General features: G+C 38.2%; 1 protein-coding gene across 1 annotated transcript in view; it reads left to right on the top strand.

The window, feature by feature from the left end:
* The window catches only part of LOC126469668 (ceramide kinase), a 276,003-nt gene that overhangs the window by 196,056 nt on the left and 59,617 nt on the right, over positions 1–20,330 (top strand). Inside the window, exons 4-5 of the mRNA XM_050096817.1 lie at positions 401–584; positions 10,663–10,815. Of these exons, the coding sequence (XP_049952774.1) occupies positions 401–584; positions 10,663–10,815 (337 nt within the window). The remainder of the gene's footprint in view (positions 1–400; positions 585–10,662; positions 10,816–20,330) is intronic.

The following is a 20,330-nucleotide window of genomic DNA, read 5'->3' as shown; positions in this document are numbered from 1 at the left end:
CCTACACCTAGGTCTGGGTTTGAGTGTGCTTGCGACCAGTAATCTGCACCTATACTCCTTCAATCAAGCATCTATACCAAGCCCATAAGTATATTATCTAATGGTTGAATTACATTTATATGAACACTTCTGTCTGTTAGCTTTTCTCACTTTTAAGTCTGCTGCAATTTCTCTATACCTCCATCTATGTGATAATCCTATCTTCCTCACTCTGAAATGTATTGCTTGTGTGGCATATTAAAATATATTAACACATCCATTTTTTATGAGCTGACAGTTTCAGCTTCTCACTAAACTTCTCTTTCGTTTCCCAGCTACATTCTTCTCTGTGAAATAAAGATAACCAAACTGAGAACTTTGAAATTATGCTGCCATTTACATGAATATTTGTTGATTACAGGTATTCAATGGCTTGGTATTACGGGCAGCGAGGGATGCCGGTATCGATCACAATGACCCTGAAGCTCGGCTACCACCTCCACCTCTTAGAGTGGGTGTTGTGCCTGGTGGATCTACTAATACAATGGCTTATTGCCTCCATGGAACCACTGATGTGCAGACTGCTGTAATACACATTCTGCTTGGTGGGTAACCTGTATATAAAAATGTTCTTTTGTGTTTCCATCTTAGATATTTCCATTGATTATATAAGAACTGATCATTTTGACATAGAGTGGCGGGAGTCTTGTAATCCTGCTGGATGTATTGATGTATCAATCAATATGATTATGCATATGACTGGTGAGGTCGTTAAGTGTGATGCAGACTAGTACATCTGCTGGCATCACATCACATAGTTGATGTTCAATAAAACCTGTGGTGTTGAAGAAGCAGACTTACACCAGGAAAGAGCTGGCTGGATGTATCTACGTATCATCCCACCTAATTTTGACATCTGATAATACTATGTCAATTTTAAAAACAGTGCAGATAATGATGGTTTGGTTCCAAAAGCCCTGTCTGCTTATGGTACCAAAAAGGAACTTGAAGGAGGTATTCAGGAAACTAAAATGGTCAATAGTATTTTTTTTTAAGTGAACTATGTTATGTTTTTTTCCCCAAAATAGGAGTGCTGTATAAGTCAAATTCTGTGTTTTACAGACTAAAAATAAGTTGAATATGGGAATTTTTGTGCTGCTGTTGTGGTTGCTTGAATGGTGTCTTACCCAGAACTTTACAGAACTCCGCACAGAAATTACGTGATGTTTCCACCACTCAAGAAAGAGAGAGAGAGAGAGAGAGAGAGAGAGAGAGAGAGAGAGAGAGAGAGAGAGGGCGAGGGGAGGGGGGGAGAGGGGGTGTAGGGGGAGGGAGGGCTTCTGGAACCAAGCAACCTCTGGGTGACTATTTTCTTATTTGCATCAAAATTTATGTGGTTATTGCAGAATCCAGACTTAATTGGGACATCCTGTATACAGTTCGGTCCATTAAAAGTGACCGGGCCAAATGTCTCACGAAATTAGCATCAAATGAGAAAATAAAAAGAACAGACCTGTTCGAGCGTATTGAGGGGAAACAGATGGCATGTAGGGGGCGGGGGGGGGGGGGGGGGGGGACAGATGGCACTATGGATGGCCCACTAGATGGCACTGCCATAGATAGGACAAATTGATAGAAACTGCATTTTTAAAAAAATAGATACCCCATTTTATTACATATTTGTATAGTACATAAAGAAATATGAATGTGTGATTTGAAACATTTGTTTCACTTTGTGATGGATGGCACCGTAATATTCCAACACTTATAATATGCCCCACCCATTAAGGTAACTGTGTTTTTTTAAATTAAAACACAAAAAGTAGTTATGTTTGGACTTTATTTCTGTTGTTCCAGTGTGATACATTTACTTTTGCAACCTTATCGTAAATTGTGGGAATGCATGCTGTTACTGCGTGAGCAACCATAATAACCTCATTAATGTAATAAATGCTCAAAATGATGCCCTTCAACTTCAATGCATTTGGCAATACGCATAACGAAATTCCTCTCGACAGCGAGTTGATCACCTCCTGTAATTGTTGCACATGCATTGACAATGTGCTGACGCATGTTTTCAGGCGCTGTTGGTGGATCACAATAACAAATATCTTTCAATTTTCCCCACAGAAAAAAGTCCGGAGATGTAAGGTCCGGTGAACATGCAGGCCACAGTATGGTGCTTCTATGACCAATCCACCTGTCATTAAATATTCTATTTAATACTGCTTCAACTGCACATGTGCTATGTGCCAGACATCCTTTATGTTGAAGGTATATCACTATTCTCTGATGAAGTGAAACATCTTGTAGTAGAATCGGTAAAACATTATGTAAGAAATCGGCATACATTGCACCATTTAAATTGCCATCGATAAAATAAGGGCCAGTTAGATGTCCTCCCATAATTCCACACCATACATTAACCTGCCAGGGTCGCTGAAGTTCCACTTGTCGCAGCCATCGTGGATTTTCCGATGCCGAATAGTGCCTATTATGCCAGTTTACATTACCTCTGTTTGTGAATGATGCTTCGTCACTAAATATAACTCTTGAAATATACCTGTTATCATTTCGTAATTTATTTTGTGCCCAGTGGTAAGAATTTACACAATGTTCAGAATTATTGCCATGCAATTCCTGGTGCATAGAAATAATGCTGTAGAATTCTCAAAACTGACGTTTTTGAAATTCCCGATTCCTGCTCAGTTTGTCTGCTGATGATGTGCGTATTAGTCTCAACTGCAGCTAAAATATTTGTTTGGACATCTTCATTTGTTGCAGTTCTTGGTTGCATCTTCTTCTTTGGCTGAACAGTTCCGGTTTCTTTAAATACATTAACTATCCAATGAAAGGTCTGGACACTTGGTTGCTGCCTGTCAGGATAATGATCAACATACATAGCACAAGCTTATTGGGCATTTTGATCACAATAGCCATAAATAAACAGCAAATCTACCTTTTCTGCAACTATTAAACGTTCTATTTTAACAAGATTATGTCTTCTACGTATTTATTATGACTGGACAAGTGTATTATGGTGCCTAATTTAAGTAATGAATTGCACACAATGCTATTGGGTGTGTTGCTACATTTGTGAGAATATTACAGCGCCATCCATCACAAAGCGAAACAAATGTTCCAAATCAAACATTCCTATTTATTTATGTACTATACGAATGTGTAATAAAAAATGGGGGCAGCTATTTAAAAAATGCAGTTTCTGTCAATTTGACCTATGGCAGTGCCATCTAGTAGGCCATGCATAACACCATATGTTTTCCCCTGTCACGATGGAAAATATTTGTTCTTATTTTTTTGTTTGATGCTAATTTTGTGAGATATTTGGCTTGGTCACTATTAATGGACCACCATGTATATAGGATTAATAGCTCCATGTATGTATCATCCTGTGTAATGTTTGTGATGTGTCGCTCAAAATAGTTAATACAAGGACAAGGTGAAAACTTGTCTCTGACAGTCAGTAACTTTGACTTTAGGTTGAAATATACTTATTTTTCAGCAAAATCCTATTTTTAGATCAGTACATTTTGTCCATCAATTTTTTAGTAAGTAGATTGACTCCCTGAAATGTAATTCTGGAAGCTCTGTAAAATATCTATCAACAGCTAACATGCCATAATCTGTTCACTGGACTCAAAATATTTTCCAGTTGCAAAATTATTCTCAAGTTTATGTTCTGATTAAAGGAAATTGTAGTTCTTCTGAGGCAGTATATTATGTGAATAAGATGCTTTGTTCATCATTATTACTCAATTTCAATCTAACGACAATTTTCAAGTGTGCCTACTAACATTATGGTGGACAAATATGAGGATGTGAACAAGGAGAAATATCTACACCCAAACTAACAACCATCATGCTTAGAGAGCAATGAATATACTAAAAGAGAAATGAAAACTCGAAATACCAAAAACCTAGTTCTTACATGTATATTTGTTCATTCATATGTTATCAACAGATTATATATGAAGTCGCAAATGTTAAGCAAAGAGAGAGAAAAAGCTGAGGCTTTTTGCAAATACGTTGATGATTTGCCTATAATGCAGCATAGATAAGTATGAAGATGAGTACAGAATCTGCACAAGCTAATCCATTACGCCAAACCCACCAGTCATGTGTAAATCACATTATAGGACATAACTGTTCATACAGCGGTTGCCAAACAAACCATACAGCACAAATACTTTATCTTGTATATGTGTGAGTCCCAATTAACAATGACAAGTCATTACATTGTCCTGTGCGTAATAATAAACCAAAACATTGTGTGTGTGCAAGATGTACACCAAAGACATTACCACAGATCATCTTCACACTGATTGTTATGAATAAATCCAGCTACACTGCTATGTAAATTGTTTATATTTTATGTAATTCATGATGAGCCCATTTTGGCAAATTGCCATCGTCAAGTGCTCTGTAAATACATAAATAAGATGGTCTTAGTATAATGGTCTTCTAACTATGATTTGAAAAGCTATAATATATCATTAGTTGTTTTATCTTACTTGTAACATCGTTGTTGTCATGTCCTGTCTGTTTTAGAATTATTACTTTCTCCCATGTATACACTGGAGTTGTATGTTGGATATTACTTGTTTTCCATATATGCTATTTTTCTGACGGGTTCGATGACAGTGGGTCAGCGATATTACATGTTTACATAGTTACTATTATAAATAAGTTATGTGTGAAATTTGGTTGTTTATTATTATTAAACTTTAGGCAATAACATAATTAGAAACAAACCTATATAAAAATAATAATAAACAACAAAAATTCACACATCACTTATTTATAATGGTAACTATGTAAACATGCAATATTGCTGACCCACTGTCATCCAACCTGTCAGAAAAATAGCATATATGGAAAATAAGTAATATCTGACATACAACTCCAGTGTACACCTGGGAGAAAGTAATAATTCTAAAACAGATAGGACATGACAGCAATGATGTTACATGCAAGATAAAACAACTAATGATATATTATAGCTTTTAAAATCATAGTTAGATTAGATTTTAGATTAGATTTACTTTCATTCCAATTGATCTGTAGTGAGGAGGTCCTCCAGGATGTGGAACATGTCAGAAAAACAACAATATGCGACAAATATTTACAACTAAAACAAATAAGCTAATGTACCATTCCACAGGTCCCAAGTGGAATGATCGTCATTTTTTAATGAACACTATATGAAAGTCATTTTACAAATAATAATGCACTGAATTTAAAATCAAAAAGTTTTTTATTTATTTATAAGGTAATAAACATGTAATACAGCTACTATAATACTTATTTACAATTAACACATTACTGCACTGAAAAGGTGCAGAAGTTAGATTGTACTTACACACACACACACACACACACACACACACACACACACACACAACACACACACACACACACATTTACAATGAACACATTACTGCACTGAAATTGCGCAGAAGTTATATATATATATACACACACACAAATCAGTTGGTTTTACTGAGAAATTCATCAATGGAGTAGAAGGAGTTGGCCACCAATAAATCATTTAGGTTTCTCTTAAACTGAATTTCATTGGTTGTTAAGCTTTTTTTGGCTGCTGGCAAGTTATTGAAAATGTGTGTTCCTGAATAGTGCACACCTTTTTGTACAAGACTAAGTGACTTTAAATCCTTGTGAAGATTATTCTTATTTCTAGTATTGACTCCATGAATTGAGCTGTTGGTTTGAAAAAGTGATATATTTTTAATGACAAATTTCATTAAGGAATAAATATATTGAGACGCAGTAGTTAGTATCCCTAGTTCCCTAAACAGGCTTCTGCAGGATGTTCTTGAGTTCACACCACATATAACTCTTACATGCACGTTTTTGTGCCCGGAAAACTTTAGCTTGGCTTGATGAATTACCCCAAAAAATAATCCCATATGACATTATGGAATGAAAGTAAGCATAGTATGCCAGCTTTTTCATTTTTATATCCCCTATGTCTGACAAAATTCGCATTGCAAACAGAGATTTGTTAAGACGCTTCAGCAGTTCTGTGGTGTACTCCTCCCAGTTGAATTTATTATCAAGCTGTAATCCCAAGAATTTAACACTGTCGACTTCTTCTATCTTCTTGTCATTGTATGTTAGACATATACTCGTGGGACACCCCTTACAAGTTCTGAACTGCATATAGTGTGTTTTTTCAAAGTTTAGTGACAAAGAATTGGCTAGGAGCCAGTGATTAATGTCCACAAATATACTATTAGCTGATCTTTCTAAGACTACGCTTGATTTGCTATTTATTGCAATGTTTGTATCATCGGCAAACAAAACGAACTTGGCATCTGGTAATGTTACTGATGAAAGGTCATTGATATACACAAGAAAAAGTAAGGGCCCTAAAATGGAACCTTGTGGGACCCCACATGTAATTAGTTCCCAGTTGGATGATGCCTGATAGCTTGATACATGTCTCTTTCCTAATAACACCCTTTGTTTCCTGCCAGAGATATAAGATTTGAACCATTTTGCAGCATTTCCTGTTACACTATAATACTCTAATTTACTTAAAAGGATATTGTGATTTACACAGCCAAATGCCTTTGACAGATCACAAAATATACCAGTTGCCTGCAATTTTTTGTCTGATGAATTAAGCACATTTTCACTGTAAGTGTAGATAGCCTTCTCAATATCAGAACCTTTTAGAAATCCAAACTGTGACTTTGACAGTATGTTATTTGAGATAAGATGGTTATAAAGCCGACTGTACATTACTTTTTCAAAAATTTTTGAGAATGCTGGCAACAGTGAAATTGGATGGAAATTTGATGCTATTTGTTTATCTCCCTTCTTAAACAGTGGCTTAACTTCAGCATATTTCAGCCATTCAGGAAATATTCCACTGATAAATGACTGGTTACACAGATAGCTTAATATGTTACTTAGCTCAGAATCACATTCTTTAATTAACTTTGTTGATATTTCATCATACCCACTAGGTGTTTTTGATTTTAAAAATTTTATGATGGACATTATTTCTGTTGGGGTAGTGAGGGTCAAATTCATATTATGGAAGTTGCTTGAAATTTCTGGTCTGAGGTATTCCGTAGCAGAAGACCATATTAAGACCATCTTATTTATGTATTTGCAGAGCACCTGATGGTGGCAATTTGCCAAAATGGGCTCATCGTGAATTATATAAAATATAAAAAATTTGCATAGCAGTGTAGCTGGAATTATTCATAATAATCATGTCACTGAAAGACATATTTTGCACTATGGGCCCCAAAGAACAAAAATTATCTTCACACTGGTTAGTATTGTCTTATATACAGTATCCACAATGTATTTGGAACATGTGTCATCATTGTATGTTTATTTTTGGATTCATATATGATTTGTTAATAACATATGTATGATCAAACGTACCAGGTTTTTACTACATTGATTTTTTATTTCTCTTTTAGTAAACTCCTGACTGTATAACCATCTTGGTTTTTACTTTGGATCTAGATACTTCTCCTCATTTGTGCCCTCATATATATCCACTGTTCCAAACTTGCCTATAGTGGCAAATAAATGGTCTCATTCAAATAATGTTAAGTCTCGCAAAACCATGACTTTTTTTTGATCAGTGTTCAATGGCTATGAGCCAAGCATGAAGAAAGCTATTTATTTTCCCCATTGAAAAAGCATTTTCATTGTTGTGATGAAAGGTAATATCTGCCTTTTGCAGTCCAGGGCTCTTCTTACGTATTTTTTCCACTGCAATGAGTCCAAAATATTTGTCTATTTTTCACCAGTTTTTCTTATATCCTTTTCAGAGTGATCAACACTAGGAATTCCTTTTATATCCCAGGAAACACTGGCCAAAGCTTTCCCAGAAAATGAAATCAACTTCACCTTTTTGTGCAGGTACATCAGTTCCCATCAACTAGATGGATTATTGTTTGTGTCTGATGTGAAGTGGAGGCCCCTTGTCTCAACCACAGTAACAAGTTTCTTCGCAAATCAAGTTTGATTCTCTTTAAAATAGTCTAAACACTACTGAGAAATAAGTTTTTGCTCATGTTTTTGGCCAGTATTCATCAACTTGCAGTGCTCATCTCCCACAGAAATGAATCGTTATCTTAGATCCACTAGAAGTTCAAGAGTGATCTTAATGTGCATTACACATGACTACAGTGATCAACCAGAATATTATGACAACTGACCTACTATCAATATAAACCCATCCAAGTGATAGCAGCATCACTTGGTAAGGCATGACTGCTAGTCAGACACACACATGGTACATGTAGAATTAGTGAGCATGCTGTTCGTGTGTAGAATGGGGAAGGGTTGTGATCTATCTGAGCTTGACTGAGAGCAGATTGTAATGGTTCAAAGGCTCGGCACAAACATTTTGGAAACTGCACAACTTTTTGGGTATTGAGGAGTGCTGTGGTGAGTGTCTTATACACATGGTGAAACCACATGCAGATATTGTGGGCTTGGGCACCCACCCCTCATTAGAGATTTCAGATGTCATAGGTCGGGCAGACTGGTAAAACAAGACAAGCAGCAAACTGTGGCAGAACTTACATCAGATTTTAATAGTAGGCAGAGTACAAGTGTGTCTGAACACACTGTGCACTGAACACTCATAACGATGGTCTCCGCAGCCAACTTCCCACGCATGTGCCTATGTTGCACTGCCATGTAAAATAAGGACAGGAGCGTGATGGAGTGGTTCAAGTAACACAGTGATGAGTTCTAATTAGTATGCTGGCCTCCCAACTCACCAGATGTGAACCCAAGTGAACATATCTGGGATGTGGTTAACTGTGGTGTCAGAGCTCATTGCCCCCCCCTCCCCAGAATTTACAGGAATTAGGTGACTTGTGTGTACAGATGTGGTGCCATCTCCCTCCAAGGGCCTACTGAGATCTCATTGCTTCCATGCCACAATCCATCGCCACTGTTATCTGTGCCAAAGGTGGACATACCAGCTGTTAACAATCTGGTCATAATGTTATGGCTGATCAGTGTTTTGTAGAATCCATGGAAGTTTTATATTTATCTACCTCCTCTAAATTTAATTTGCTTTATATTCTCTTTGTTTGTGTAGCATGTGACACAAATATACTATAAATGGTACTTGTCTATTTTTGGTTTCCTCTTTATCTGTTTTTCATACCTTCTTTTCATTTTTCTGTAATGTCACCCATAGTCACTCTCACTTTCAGTTGAATATGAAGAAATATTCACTTGCAGGAAAAAAACTGAAAGGAGGTTGTGTCTGGGTAACATAACCTAACTTTATAAATGTCCTCATCTTCCCTTTTTTCCTCTTTGAGGTAGGTAGTAATAAGTACGAAAGGTAGTATAGTTTTTGTAATTATTTGGATCTTCTTGGCAATACATAGAATTTTGCCTTCTGAATGTGAGTACTAACTATCCATTTTGTCCCCAAGTAACTTTATAGTAAGCCCTTCCGTCCCGAATTTCTGATTCCCTTATATCGGACATGGTAACTACCCTCTCTATTATTTTTAACTTCCCAGCTCTTCAGATGATACATGATTCTGTTATCATTAAATTCATTCTAATGTTGCCCTGCTGTGTCTACTTTCACATACAGTCTTTGGCGACTTTCTCACAGAATAATTTTTTCCAGTTTCCCCTTCTCTTATAAAATGTGAAGGAAACCTTGGTCAGAAAATTTAATTTTTCTCTCAACTTTTGTCTATATACACCCAGTTGCAACAATATTCTCTAGTTTACTTGAATAAAAAGTTGTTTATGTTGCCGTAGCCAGTTAGCAATTTTTATCCCTTCAGTGTAAACGAAAAAAATTGTGGCAATCTTGCAAAGTTGCTTTTCCTGATGTCTGTAATTCTGCCATTTGCTATGTTATAACAGTGTTGTACTTAGAGCAGTGTTTATTGATGTAGCATGAAGATCTTCCATGTTATATCTTTTTGATTTAGGAGGTGGTGTGGGAAGGGTTCTGGGGAGGAATGATCTCATTTCAGGGTAGAAAATCACTATTCTGATAAAGTCATACATTACAGACACATTCTAACAGTTCTTGAAACGGAGCATGAGGAGTGGTTTATGATATATGTTTTCATCTACTTTTTCCATCAGCAGTTCATGGTCCTGTGGTTAGCATTGCTGACTCTAGATCATGTGGTTCTGGGTTTAATGCTCAGCTAGGTCAGGGATTTTCATAGCTTCGGACGAGGTGTGTGTGTTGTCCTCACCATCATTTCACCCTGATTGATGTGCAAGTAGCTGAAATGGTGTCAAATAAGATGACTTGCACCAGGCAGCCAAACATCCCAGATGGGACTCCAAGCCAATTATGCCAAACACACATTTCATTTCACAAGTTTTTTACAAGCATGTTTAATTTCTTATGATTATTTTTGCTTGTCAGTGTAAAACCTAAAAGTTGTTAGTGACTAGTTGTAATAAAATACTATTTGTGTGAAAGCATCACATGTCTAGCAGTGTCAATATACATTTATACTTTTGAGACACAGAATCATTATGTGAAGAGAAGTTAAGGGTCATATGTTCTTTTATTTTGTATTCAGTGACAAAATAAAAATGAGGTAATAAGTAAAGTGAAAACAGAAATATTGTTTCCATTTTAATGACACAGTGTTACTTTAAATACAGGAGACACTCGTGGGCTGGATCTATGCAGTGTTCATAGCAATGGAAGCCTCCTAAAGTACTATTCAAGTGTTATTTCATATGGTTATTTGGGAGATGTCCTAAGGGATAGTGAAAAATTTCGTTGGATGGGGCCCAAGCGGTATGACTATTCAGGTAGGTCATAGCAATATAAAATTGTACATTTAGAATATTTAGTTAACTGTAATTGGACAGACATTATAGCATGCACTGCATGATCCATTTCAGTAAGAAGAAAATTGCATATTCCAAGACATGTACATACATTTGTAACATATTTAAAAAAACACTGTGCCTATGTGAGAACTTCCAGAAAAGTGGCATGGACAGTAAGTGTGTTTTGTTCTTTGTTATTCAAATTCAGATGCGTGGCGTTGTCTTATTATGCAGTCATTGCCATTGTGGTTCATAGATGTGTGTGTGTCCACGCGCGTGTGTGTGTGCATGTGTATTCACACTAATACTATTTCTAAAAATTGAGTGAAAGTGAAAAACTTAACGTGATTATATGATATATGTGCCACCTATCACTATTCAGCAGATTATTGGTTGACTTTACTCATTTTTATCTACATCTACGTTTATACTCCACAAGCCACCCAACAGTGTGTGGCGGAGGGCACTTTACGTGCCACTGTCATTACCTCCCTTTCCTGTTACAGTCGCGTATGGTTCGCGGGAAGAACGACTGCCAGAAAGCCTCCGTGCGCGCTCGAATCTCTCTAATTCTACATTCGTGATCTTCTCGGGAGGTATAAGTAGGGGAAGCAATATATTCGATACCTCATCCAGAAACGCAAACTCTCAAAACCTGGACAGCAAGCTACACCGTGATGCAGAGCGCCTCTCTTGCAGAGTCTGCCACTTGAGTTTGCTAAACATCTCCTTAACACTATCACGCTTACCAAATAACCCTGTGACAAAACGCGCCACTCTTCTTTGGGTCTTCTCTATCTCCTCCGTCAACCCGACCTGGTACGGAACCCACACTAATGAGCAATACTCAAGTATAGGTCGAACGAGTGTTTTGTAAGCCACCTGCTTTGTTGATGGACTACATTTTCTAAGGACTCTCCCAATTAATCTCAACCTGGCACCTGCCTCACCAACAATTAATTTTATATGATCATTCCACTTCAAATTGTTCCATACGCATACTCCCAGATATTTTACAAAAGTAACTGCTACCAGTGTTTGTTCCGCTATCATATAATCATACAATAAAGGATCCTTCTTTCTATGTATTCGCAATACATTACATTTGTCTATGTTAAGGGACAGTTGCCACACCCTGCACCAAGTGTCTATCCGCTGCAGATCTTCCTGCATTTCACTGCAATTTTCTAATGCTGCAACTTCTCTCTATACCACAGCATCATCCGCGAAAAGCCACATGGAACTTCTGACACTATCTACTAGGTCTTTATATATATTGTGAAAAGCAATGGTCCCATAACACTCCCCTGTGGCACGCCAGATGTTACTTTAACGTCTGTAGATATCTCTTCATTGAGAACAACATGCTGTGTTCTGTTTGCCAAAAACTCTTCAATCCAGCCACACAGCTGGTCTGATATTCCGTAGGCTCTTACTTTGTTTATCAGGTGACAGTGTGGAACTGTATCGAATGCCTTCTGGAAGTCAAGGAAAATGGCATCTACCTGGGAGCCTGTATCTAATATTTTCTGGGTCTCATGAGCAAATAAAGTGAATTGGGTCTCACACGATTGTTGTTTCCGGAATCCATGTTGATTCCTACAGAGCAGATTCTGGGTTTCCAGAAATGACATGATACGTGAGCAAAAAACATGTTCTAAAATTCTACAACAGATTGATGTCAGAGATATAGGTGTATAGTTTTGCACATCTGCTCGACGGCCCTGCTTGAAAACTGGGACTACCTGTGCTCTTTTCCAATCGTTTGGAACCTTCCGTTCCTCTAGAGACTTGCGGTACACGGCTGTTAGAAGAAGGGCAAGTTCTTTCGCATACTCTGTGTAGAATCGAATTGGTTTCCCATCAGGTCCAGTGGACTTCCCTCTGTTGAGTGATTTCAGTTGCTTTTCTATTCCTTGGACACTTATTTCGATGTCAGCCATTTTTTCGTTCGTGCGAGGATTTAGAGAAGGAACTGCAGTGCGGTCTTCCTCTGTGAAACAGCTTTGGAAAAAGGTGTTTAGTATTTCAGCTTTATGCGTGTCATCCTCTGTTCCAATGCCCTCATCATCCCAGAGTGTCTGGATATGCTGTTTCGATCCACTTACTGTTTTAACGTAATTCCAAAACTTCATAGGATTTTCTGTCAAGTCGGTACATAGAATTTTACTTTCGAATTTATTGAACGCTTCACGCATAGCCCTCCTTACGCTAACTTTGAGATTGTTTAGCTTCTGTGTGTCTGAGAGGTTTTGGCTGTGTTTAAACTTGCAGTGAAGCTCTCTTTGCTTTCACAATAGTTTCCTAACTTTGTTGTTGAACCACGGTGGGTTTTCCCCATCCCTCACAGTTTTACTCTGCATGTACCTGTCTAAAATGCATTTTATGATTGCCTTGAACTTTTTTCATAAACACTCAGCATTGTCAGTGTCAGAACAGAAATTTTCATTTTGATCTGTTAGGTAGTCAGAAATCTGCCTCCTATTACTCTTGCTAAACAGATAAACCTTCCTCCCTTTTTTTATATTCCTGTTTTCTTCCATATTCAGGGATGCTGCAACGGCCTTATGATCACTCATTCTCTGTTCTGCGCTTACAGAGTTGAAAAGTTCGGGTCTGTTTGTTATCAGTAGGTCCAAGATGTTATCTCCACGAGTCGGTTCTCTGTTTAATTGCTCGAGGTAATTTTCGGATAGTGCACTCAGTATAATGTCTCTTGATGTTCTGTCCCTACCACCCGTCCTAAACATCTGAGTGTCCCAGTCTATATCTGCTAAATTGAAATCTCCACCTAAGACTATAACATGCTGAGGAAAATATGTGAAATGTATTCCAGATTTTCTCTCAGTTGTTCTGCCACTAATGCTGCTGAGTCGGGAGGTCGGTAAGAGGGGCCAATTATTAACCTAGCTTCGCATAATAATTCACAGGAACTATCCACTTCTATTTCACTACAGGATAAACTACTACTAACGGCGACAAATACGCCACCACCGGTTGCAAGCAATCTATCCTTTCTGAACACCGTCTGTGCCTTTGTAAACATTTCGGCAGAATTTATCTCTGGCTTCAGCCAGCTTTCCGTACCTATAAGGATTTCAGCTTCGGTGCTTTCTATCAGCGCTTGAAGTTCCGGTACTTTACCAATGCAGCTTCGACAGTTTACAATTACAATACCGATTGCTGCTTGGTCTCCGCATGTCCTGACTTTGCCCTCACCCTTTGAGGCTGTTGCCCTTTCTGTACTTGCCCGAGGCCATCTAACCTAAAAAAAAACTGCCAAGCCCATGCCACACAACCCCTGCTATCCGTGTAGCCACCTGCTGTGTGCAGTTGACTCCAGACCTATCCAGCGGAACCCGAAACCCCACCAGCCTACGGTGCAAGTCGAGGAATCTGCAGCCCACATGGTTGCAGAACCGTCTCAGCCTCTGATTCAGACCCTCCACTCGGCTCTGTACCAAAGGTCCGCAATCAGTCCTGTCGACGATGCTGCAGACGATTTTATTAGTTGAATAGAGGGCTTGGTGTGTAACACAGCATTGGAAGGAAATGTTGATGCAACTGGGGCAACGACAGAAAGAGAGGAAATAGGTAGAATGTTGTAAAAACAGATTTAAGAATGAGGTTGGGGGTACTAAGCAAGAGAAAGAATCAGAAAAGACCGGTTGGCTTTAATAAAAAGAGGAAGGAACGGTAGGAGCAACAATAAATACAAAGTTGATTTGGGTTGTGTCTGGGAGAGTGGGGCAATGAAATTATCTGTGGAAGGCAGATTACCATCTCTGGAGTGCGTACTAACTGATACAAGGTGAATGGATCCATATGTCATAAAAGAAGCAATGTGAGCATGTTACCCATGAGAAATTTAGTGTACTGATGAATTGTTTACCATGGATGTCAAGGCTATAGAGCTGCAAGCATTTGATACAGAAGGAGTTATAGCTATCAATGTATAGATATTGTTGTTTATTGATGAGTTTTATGTGGACTGAAATGTAGGTCTTGGTGATGTGGAGCTTAATGTCCAGGAAAATGATTTAGGATTAAAAGGTCTAAATTGATATCAGTTGAGAATAGCAATCAAGATGTTTTGATAAGTGTGCTTTGCCATCAGTCAGACCAAAACAGTAACATAAATAAGTCTGTACCAATTCATGATTGTACCATGTGGGAGCTAAGGAGAGCATCTTTCATATGGCCCTTAGAAAGTTTGGCACAAGAAATGGCCTGTTTTCTTCTCATTGTTGTGCACCAAATTTTTTTGGATAGGCTGTATCTCAATGTTATTGTGAGCAAAAATTAAATTTGATAGTGTGAAAAAGTATAGAAGCTTTTAAAGAACTGTTGAGTCTGAATGAAACAGGAAATGCTGAAGTACAGAGAGGCAGTGTGTATGTTGAATGTTAGAGTAAATACATGTCATATCAAGGAAGGTATTTGGCCTATGGGAATAGTATTGATTAACATACTAACATTTGGGGTCCTTGGTTTAAGACCTTAGAGCTTGGATAATACATTGAGGCTACTAGTCAGTTTAAGCTGATATGTGACCAGTGAAGCCTTTTGAAGTATGTTACAATGGCACAGCAAAGAAGGTTGTCTTTGGGTATTTTGGGTAGGGTGCATAGATCAAGTGTGTTTGGGAGTTGTAGGAAGCAGTGTAAGATCTAGTAAAGGATATAGAATTTTTAAAATTTTCAATGGCACAGTTTCATGGATCAGTTGGGGTCGTGTACAACAGTTTTATAATGTGAGGCATACAAGAATTGACACAGTCTATCCCATTCTATAAATGTAGTAGCAATACCTTCATCTGTTAGGAAGATGATGGAAGATAGTGGTCCACATGTAACTAAAGGACGACTCAGGAAGGACTCAGTTGGAGCAATGTTCAAAGTGTCAGAAAAATTTTTCAGGAAAAACTGGGAACGATAGTGGATGTAAGGAATTCCTACAATCCTTTTGCAGTGTGATTTTTCCAGAGAATGGCTGTGTGTCAGAATTTTTTAAGGCTTGCTCTGTTGTTAGAGGACTGAACCTAGGTTACAAAATGGTTTTTCCATTTGAGGCTTCAGGTAAATTAGAGATTTTTAACCTGGTACGTACTAATAACTTTGAGAATCGGTGTACCAAGAAGGATTCATGTGGTCAAAATCAACTTCACACTGCAATTAACGTACATGACAGTAGACAGATACTTATTATTATTACTTAACTAATTTTGGTTTGTGACTTTCACAACTACAGCCTTGCTGCAAGGGTAACACCAGTTCCTGTCAGATCACCAAAGTTACGCGCAGTCAGGCTGGGCTAACACTTGAGTGGGTGCACTCAGCCCTTGTGAGGCAAACTGTGGAGCTACTTGTTTGAGAAGTATGGCTCTGGTCTTGACATAAGGCTGTAAAAGTGGTGTGCTGACCACATGCCCCCTCCTTATCCACATCCAGTGAGGCCTATGGGCTGAGGATGCACGGCAGCTGGTGGGTACCTTTAGGCCTTCATGGCCTCTTCAGGCAGAGTTTAGTTTTTTTAAACTCTGAGAAATCAGCATGGTGTGAAGCTCCCACATGCTACAGTTAGAGCGTATAAATGTTGTAGCATAGAATCGAAAAGGGCACGGATATGTTGTTTGGGAATTCCCCTCCACACAGTTTCTCTCTGCTTCCATAAAACGTTGGCTGCGTGGTTGATGAAGTGTGACAAACAAGCTACTGACCAACCAATCCCAAACATGTTTGATGAGCTACATGAAACACTTGTGTGATTTTAGACTTTACTGGCATCTGATAATTTTAAACACTTCTCAGGTATTCATTCATATGGTGCAGTCTTGCAGCATGATGATTTGCTGCTTCCTTGGACAGTCCTGTTGACTGATTACACTGGGCAACAAAAAAATAATTTTTGAATGTTTCGAGCACTTCATGAGGCAATTCCTACTAATTTTGGGTGGAGGAAAACAAATATGACAATGAAAATTTTTTATTAGCTCTAGTTTCTATGATATACACAAGGTGGAAGTATTACATTTTAACAGATTGAGAGAAAAGGATACATTTTAATTACATACGTGCTAACAACAATGAAAGTGCATTTGATTTTTTTTTTTTTTTTACTGGTAATTACATGCTAAGAGTTCTAAATTGCTGGAAAAATACTTCGCAGATGGTCGTGTCTGAAGAGAATCGTGTGGTGGCCTATTGACTTCGTCGTCTTTTAGCTTGCCTCTTGTAATGGAGTTCTGCAGAATCCCTACACAAAGACCAACAGTAATCCGCAAGCATTACTTCATTCAAACGGCTCTGATATCTTTGTTCCATAACAGAAATGTTCTGATGGAATCTCTCACCATGTTCATCACTAACAGCTCCACAACTAGGAGGGAAAAAGTCTAGGTGGGGGCTTGGCAATGACATTTTTCTCTCTAGGGTGAAGATTTCCTGCAGGCCAGCCTTCTGTAATATAATGCAATTTCCTATCTCTACTGTCCCACATACATAAGAAGCAGCAATGCTTTGTGTAACCCAGTTGCATTCCTAAAAGTATGGCAATGACTTTTAGATCACCACAGATTTTCCATTTGTGTTCATGATATTTAATTGAGTCCAAGAGAGCTGTCATATTTGCATATGTCTTCTTCATGTGAACAGCATGACCAACAGGAATAGATGAAAGAAGGTTCCTGTTGTTAAGTAACACATCTTTCAAACTAAACCTGGAGGAGTCTATGAATAGCCTCCATTCAGTTGGATCATGATTCAAATTCAAAGATTTCATCAAGCCATTAATGTCACAGCAAACAACAAGATTATTTTTCTTCTCAAAAAAGGGAAGCAGTTCCATGTGACATTTTCTGTACTGTGAGATTCTCACATCACTTTGGAGAAGATTCCATTGCTGTAGTCGAGACCCAAGAATTTCTGCCGTCACCTTTGACAGGCCAAGGTCTCTAATGAGATCACTCAATTCCGCTTGACTCAGTCTGTGTGGTTTATCATCTTTTCCCTCAAAATCAGGGTCATGGGATGTGGAAGGTTTGTTTGGTTTTTCTTGTTCCATGCTGTCTTCATTTTCTACTTCAAACACACAATTTTCGGGTGGAGTAGGAACTGGTAAACTATCCGAATGTGTGAATGGGTCAAATAGCAGATGGAAGATTCGAGTACTGAACTGTTCTTCTTTTCTTCATAGACAATCCTGCCTTTATAGGTGGAGTCAGGCAGAAATAGCAGTCATCTGTATGGTTTGTAGGCTCCCACCAAATCATAGGCACAGCAAAAGCCATAGATTATTTTTTCTTTTTCAGCCATTCTCACAGTGTAACTGAACATGCGTTGCAACATATATGTGGAGCCCAAGACTTATCCTGGTCCCCTACTTTCATACCGAAATAATACTGATAGGCAGTCTTTACAAGAGGCGTCAGATTGCGTTTCTGCGAGGAAAATGTTATTTCACCACAAATATAACTAAAGTTATTCACCATATTTACACATTTTCATGGCATTTATACAAATTTTATACTAAAAAAGCACTCGTGAACCAGAAATTTTGCATTAATTTGAGTAGAAACTACATGTAATTCACAGTCGCAGCAACAGTATCTATGTTTAAACAGCTGAAGAGCATTTGTGTTTTGTTATTTGACAGGTGTGACAACTTCCCCCCCCCCCCCCCAAAAAAAAAAAAACCAAATTTAAAATCTTCACCCTAAAAAATGAAATGTCACTTTATCTTCAAAACAAGAGCTAATCTGTCATTTTTATGGTGATTTTTGAATTCATCAGATAGAAATACATGTAAATTTACTATTTTTAAGCCCAAAACCTTTTTATTGTTGCCCAGTGTTATCTTGTGTTAGGCACCATTTTTATATCCCCTCTTTCCTGTCGGTCACATGCTTGTAGTGCCAAGTACATCTTTGCAGGTGAGAAAATGGAGGAACTGCATGGTCAACACACAAGTCCTCAGTTCATAAATGTTGTTTCAGTCATTCTTTGAAGGAGGCTTGCACATTGTGTGCCACATGTAGTCGATCATTGTATACCTGAAATGTGGCATGTGGAGCTGTGGGAAAAGGGGGAGGGGCAGAAATCTGAGATATAAAATATCTATCTCTACATCCACATACATACTGCATATCTTGTTCATATACAGGGTGTCCAGTGAGGAATGGTTAATATTCGGGGACATGACAGGCACAATCATTTGAAGCAAAAAAGTCTAATAAACATGGGCTCTAAAATGCATATCGCAAGAGTTATGAGCACTTGCTAATCTTTGATACTACAAAGCACATCTCTTCTGCTGCATGCTCATTGCTTTCTATTGTTTGGGATGAGGTAGTATGGACCAAAATGAGAAAAAAATCCAGTATACATGGATTCTAAAATGCATACATTAAAAGCTATGATAACTCATTCATCTTCAATACTGTGAAACACTCATAAGGTAAGCATTTTGCAGTCCACATTTACCAGATTTTTTTCCTTGTTTTGATAGGTACCGCCACCTGTCAATATATTTGCACTTTTCTTTAACATCTGGAATAGGGAACAAGATGATGATACCTTTGTATCTGATGAACACTTGCCATTGAGGACAGTATACTGTGTTCTATTATCTAAGGCACCCATGGTTCACAGTATACCATGTGGGAAAAGGTACGTTTTGCATCTGAAGTGTGGACTATAGCATCCAATTGTTTCCAGATATCATCCTTTCTGTTCTGGAGCACATTCGCAACTGTGTACAGTGCACCACTTAATTTAATGGCGATGTACTTCCAACATGATCGATGTCCGCCACATAGCTTGCGTGCGGTTAAAGCGGTATTGAATAGCATATTTCATGACAGGTGGATTGGTCATTGAAGCACCATACCATGGCCCGCATGTTCACCGGATCTGATGTTCCCGGATTTCTTTCTTTGGGAAAAGTGGAAGGATATTTGCTATCGTGATCCACCGACAGCACCTGACAACATGCGTCAGCGCATTGTCAATGCGTGTGCGAACATTACGGAAGGCAAACTACTCGCTGTTAAGAGGAATGTCGTTACACGTATTGCCAAATGCACTGAGGGTGACGGACATCATTTTGAGCATTTATTGCATTAATGTGGTATTTACAGGTACTCATGCTGTAACAGCATGCGTTTTCAGAAATGATAAGTTCACAAAGGTACATGTATCACATTGGAACTACCTAAATAAAATGTTCAAATGTACCTATGTTCTGTATTGTAATTTAAAAAACCTACCTGTTACCAACTGTTCGTCTAAAATCGTGAACCATATGTTTGTGACTATTACAGCACCATCTGTCACAAAGCAAAAAAAGTGGTCCAACTAAAACAATCATATTTCTTTACGTACTACACGAATATGTAATAAAAAAATGGGGGTTCCTATTTAAAAAAATGCAGTTGATATCCGTTTGACCTATGGCAGCGCCATTTAGCGGGCCAACCATAGCACCATCTGGTTTCC

Source organism: Schistocerca serialis, chromosome 3, assembly GCF_023864345.2.
Source record: "Schistocerca serialis cubense isolate TAMUIC-IGC-003099 chromosome 3, iqSchSeri2.2, whole genome shotgun sequence".
In the NCBI taxonomy this organism is placed as follows: Eukaryota; Metazoa; Arthropoda; class Insecta; order Orthoptera; family Acrididae; genus Schistocerca; species Schistocerca serialis.
This window is presented reverse-complemented; position numbering and strand designations above follow the sequence as displayed.